This window comes from Myotis davidii, unplaced genomic scaffold (genome assembly GCF_000327345.1).
Source record: "Myotis davidii unplaced genomic scaffold, ASM32734v1 scaffold156, whole genome shotgun sequence".
Lineage (NCBI taxonomy): Eukaryota > Metazoa > Chordata > Mammalia > Chiroptera > Vespertilionidae > Myotis > Myotis davidii.
The window spans coordinates 2042280-2047119 of record NW_006288633.1 but is presented as its reverse complement, the minus strand read 5'-3'; the positions used below and the strand labels follow the sequence as shown (position 1 = coordinate 2047119).

Here is a 4840-nt window from a genome sequence, read left to right as displayed (position 1 = left end):
GGGCTCCTCAGGATTATGATGCCGCCCAAGTTGCAGCTGCTGGCGGTGGTGGCCTTCGCGGTGGCGATGCTCTTCTTGGAGAACCAGATCCAGAAACTGGAGGAGTCCCGATCGAAGCTAGGTGAGGAGCGGAGCCACTCCGGGCTGCGTGCGTGGTGTGGGAGGGGGGCCGGGACGGGGAAGCGTTGCAACCCGAGCTGGCGGGCGTTCGCCTAACCTGGGGTCTGGCTTGGCGGCTAGAGGCTGAAAAAGGTTGCAGAGAGAGAGAGAGAGAGAGAGCTGGGGACATGGAGAGCACAAGCTCCAAGAATAGTGTGCATGAAGCTTGAGTGCTGTGCTGGGCTCTCGAGGTCACGGGACAGAGGTTGCGAGGTCGGGCTTCCTAGAGCCAGAACGTTACCCCGAAGTAGGCATCCCACGGGGAGAGAGCAAGACACATCCGAACTCGGTGGGGACTGAAACGCGCAGCCTGTGTCCTCTCTTAGCAGCCGTCCCGAAAGCCCGGGCAATGTCAGGCGAGGGGGGAACTCTAATTTGAGAATGTGGGCACCTGCATACAGAATCTTGAGGTACACCTGGGGCTAGATGCGCAGTAATGGAGGGAGATACTGGGCATGATGGTGAGTAACGGAAATGCTCTGTAGTGAGTTGCACTCTTGTGCTGGGGGCAGCAAGGGACCACACTAATGACGGGAGAAAGCAGCTGCCCAGGTAGGACAGGAGAGCAAAGAAAACGCTTCAACGAGATACCGAGACGAGGCATCCTGGCTTTTGGTTTTTCGTAGTGCCCAACTGATTAATATTTTGGGCTTAAGATAGGAATATGTGTTTGTCCATTGCCTCGCGGCAATGTTATGACTTTAGAGGAGGGGACGCTGAATTATTGAGATTTAAGTTTATGAAGGGAAAAGCGGGATTATGCAAAAAAAGTGAACCATATGGTTAAGTACCATAAGGAGCTAACAGTGCTCACTTTAATGGGTGAGGAGGTCTGAAGTACAAAAAGTTGGGTAGTGAAGTGAAAGACCAGAAAAATGCACAGATTTAATAAGTACTTTCAGAGTAGAAGGGAACTTTGGCATTTGGGAGGAGCACGGAATGGGCAGGGGGTGTTCAAAGAATGCAAGCGATCCATTTTGATTTAAAAATGTACTTGGCACTTAAAAATCAGCTCAAGAGGCCGTACTTTGAATATGGAAAAGTAGTATGAAGTGTTTTTATGCATACATTTTCACCTCAGTGTCGCTTTAAATACTTTTTGAGAAGCGAGCAATAAAATACCAGCAGCAGTATAATTTAGATGTAGAAGTAATAGCTAGATGCTGCTGTGAGTGATGATTAGTATTTGAGACAAATGTACCAGAAAATAATTGTGATATTGCCAGTAGTAGCTGACGATTTGTTGTTTTGATAGAATTTGCAAAAAGCCTTTGGAGATATTATAAAGAGCAGTGTATCAAAGAGCCTCAAATCCAATTGAAGTGCAACTGAAGTTGAAGAGGAGCTAAGGATAATTCCAGCCCTCAACTCGAGGGTAAAACTTACCCTTTACAGTTTTGAAGAGCTATCAGATTTATCTACTGTGATTTTATTAATGTATGATGGAAAAATATTCATTTTAAGTATTGTAGGTTGGTCAATACACTTTTTCTTTTGTTTGGATCCTTTGAGCAGCATCCAGAATCATATTCTGGCCTCATTAATGATCCAGCTTTACAGAAAAAAAAATGACTTAGAGAAATTTGACACGTTAAAATTAAACTCTGTACTTATTCTTTGTTGAATGGCTATATTCTTGGACACATTATGGTGGGTTAGGATAACTTCAAATTTTTATTTTCTTCCCTTGCCTAACATTTTTTCATAATACCTGAAAGTGGTTTTCATAGACACAACCTGAATGATTTTAAAAAGAGAGTTATCTGAAGATGTAGAGAGCCACAGCCAGAAAATAATGTGGTGGGTTGTTTTGTTTTGTGTGTGTGTGTGTGTTTTACAAGAGAGAAAATTTTAGTCTGGCCAGCATGGCTCAGTGGTTGAATGTCAACTTATGAGCCAGGAGGTCACAGTTCATTCCGTGTCAGGGCACATGCCTGGGTTGTGGGCTTGATTCCTAGTGTGGGGTGTGCAGGAGGCAGATGATCAGTGTTTCTCATCATCGATGTTTCTATCTCATGCTCTTTCTTCCTCTCTGAAATCAATAAAATATAATTTTAAAAAAGAGAAAATTTAAATTCTAATAAATATGGATCATACGAAATCATTCTAAAAAAATGAGCCAAGAAATACAAGACACTTGAATTTATACTCTAGAGATGCAAAAATATGGCAAATAAAATATATTACTTTACTAGAGGCCCGGTGCATGAAATTTGTGCACTGGCGGTGGGGGTGGGGGTGGAGGGGCGGTGTGGTTCCTCAGGCCGGCCTGTGCCCTTTTGCAGTCTGGGACCCCTCAGGGGATGTCTGAATGAGGCCAGCTGTTGGACATCCTTAGCATTGGATGGGAGAGGCTTCTGCCACCACTGCTGCGCTCTCCAGCCGTGAGCCCGGCTTCTGGCTGAGCGGCACTCCCCCTGTGTGCGCACACTGACCACCAGGGGGCAGCTTCTGCATTGAGCATCTTCCCCCTGGTGGTCAGTGCATGTCATAGCAACCGGTCATTCCACCTGTCAGTCAATTTGCATATTAGCCTTTTATTATATAGGATATGATTTAAAAAGTCTTATAAAAGGCAGTACTAAAACAGATGTTACCAGTTAGTAATCTTCCTTAGGAAAGAAAATTAGAAGAAGGCATAGTTTGACAACCAGACTCAGTGCTAGGCACTTACATATGTGATAATTTTATTTAATCTTTCAAGAACACTATAGAAAGCCATTTTTACAAATGCAGGAACAGTCTGAAAGGTTATATAACCTGACCACGTAGCTAGTGAGTATTAGAACCAGTGTTGGAACACAGGTTACATCTGATTTCAAATCAAGTGTGTCCCTTTAATTATACCAGGCTGCTTGGGACTTTATATTAACATCATACTAAGATTTAGCAGTTTGAATAGAATTTTTAAACTTTAATATCATGTTAATTGCATTTATTGTGAAGAATGAATATCATTTTGAGAAAATCCAATTTCTGACACAAAGGAATTGGTTTAGTGTAATGTCTGGCTCTTGTTTATATCTCTATAATGAATATAATTATATTACTCAATGAAGCAACTGAAATAGCTTATTTTTGCTACAGAAAAAAAAATGTGGTGGTTTTCTGTAAGTGTAAAATCACAATATTAAAAAGCATTCTTATTTTGGCATTAGAAAAACTGTTAAACATCTTTGCTCTTAAAAGTAGTTTTTATTATTTATCTTTTCTATTGTGTTGTAAAAGATTCCAAAGGATTGTGTTGTCTGGTAGTGCTTTATGTACCTTGATTTAAGGGTATTTTGATGGCGAAACCCTAATAGAGCAGTAAATATGCTCAAAACTTAGGTGTATTCATTGACTACTTGGGATATTAACTATATAAACAGGAATTCATTAAAAAAAAACAGTATCACATAATATAAGGTTGTTTTTTTTTTAATGAATATGAGATTATGGTATACATGTTACTCTGTACTTTGCTTTTTTTCAGTTAATACCATAAACAGCTTTCCAGGTCCATACATACAAGTTTGACTTACTCATTCTAATAACTGTATAATATTGCATAGTTTGCATTTATCGTAAATTATTATGCTGTTTTGCCAATAATGACCATTAAGCCCCAGCCTATTTTTGCTTTTTTATAATTTCTTTTCTTTGGTATTATAAACAATGTTACAAGAAACATCCTTATACCCTAGTATGTCCATTTATCTCCTTGTGTGTAGATGTCATTTTCACTAGGATAAATTCTCCTATCTATGGGATTTCTGGGACAAAGGATATGTGCATTTTATAATATAAGAGATTTTAAAATTTATTTTCCAAAAAACTAGTTTTCCAAAAGATTATAGTAATCCACATTGCTAAAACATGCTCACAAACACTGAATACTGTGTTTAATTTTTGCCAGTCTGAAGCTGTGAAATATGTTGTTCCATTAATTTACATTTCCTCAACTTCTAATTAGGTTAAACATTGTTTAGTTGTTAGTTCATTTTCATTTGTCTATTGGGTAGTTTATCTTACCAATATTTAGGTTTTTGTTTTAAGTATTATAATTAGTAATCTTTTTATCTGTCATATGTTTTACATCTGTTTTTTCCAAGTCTGTCATTTGCCCTTTGACTTAATGGTGCATTTTGCTTATACAGAAATTATAACAATTACACAGTCAAATATATTATGTTAGGCAAGTAGGTTTCTTATTCTTGTTTAAGAAGACTTCCCCCAATCGAGATTATGTACATTCTCTATATTTTGTTACTGTATTTCATAATTTTTATTTTTTTACATTTAACTCATTAAAGCATTCGTATGTTTATAGAGATTTCTTATAATATCTCTCAATGAATAGTCACTTATGGCAAATATTACGTTAATAATCCATTTTTCTCACTATATGTTATAGTTCTTTTATTTACATACTAGAGGCCCAGTGCACAAAAATTTGTGCACTCGGGGGGGAGGAGGAGTCCCTCAGCCCGGCCTGTGCCCTCTTGCAGTCTGGGACCCCTCGGGAGATGACCTGCTGGTGGTTTAGGCCCGCTCCCTGGGGGATTGGGCCTAAGGTGGCAATCAGACATCCCTCTGGCAGCCTTGGAGCCTTTGGGGGATGTCCACTTGCCAGCGGGTAGCAGGCTTAAGCTGCAGTCGGACATCCTTAGTGCTGCTGAGGAAGCGAGAGAGGCTCCCG

General features: G+C 39.8%; 1 protein-coding gene across 2 annotated transcripts in view; it reads left to right on the top strand.

The window, feature by feature from the left end:
* Positions 1 to 6: 6 nt before the first annotated feature.
* The window catches only part of HS2ST1 (heparan sulfate 2-O-sulfotransferase 1), a 162996-nt gene continuing 158162 nt past the window's right edge, over positions 7 to 4840 (top strand). For both annotated transcript variants that reach the window (XM_015562054.1, XM_006760797.2), the window contains exon 1: positions 7 to 121. In XM_015562054.1, coding sequence (XP_015417540.1) covers positions 16 to 121 — 106 coding nt within the window. In that variant the 5' untranslated portion in view covers positions 7 to 15. The remainder of the gene's footprint in view (positions 122 to 4840) is intronic.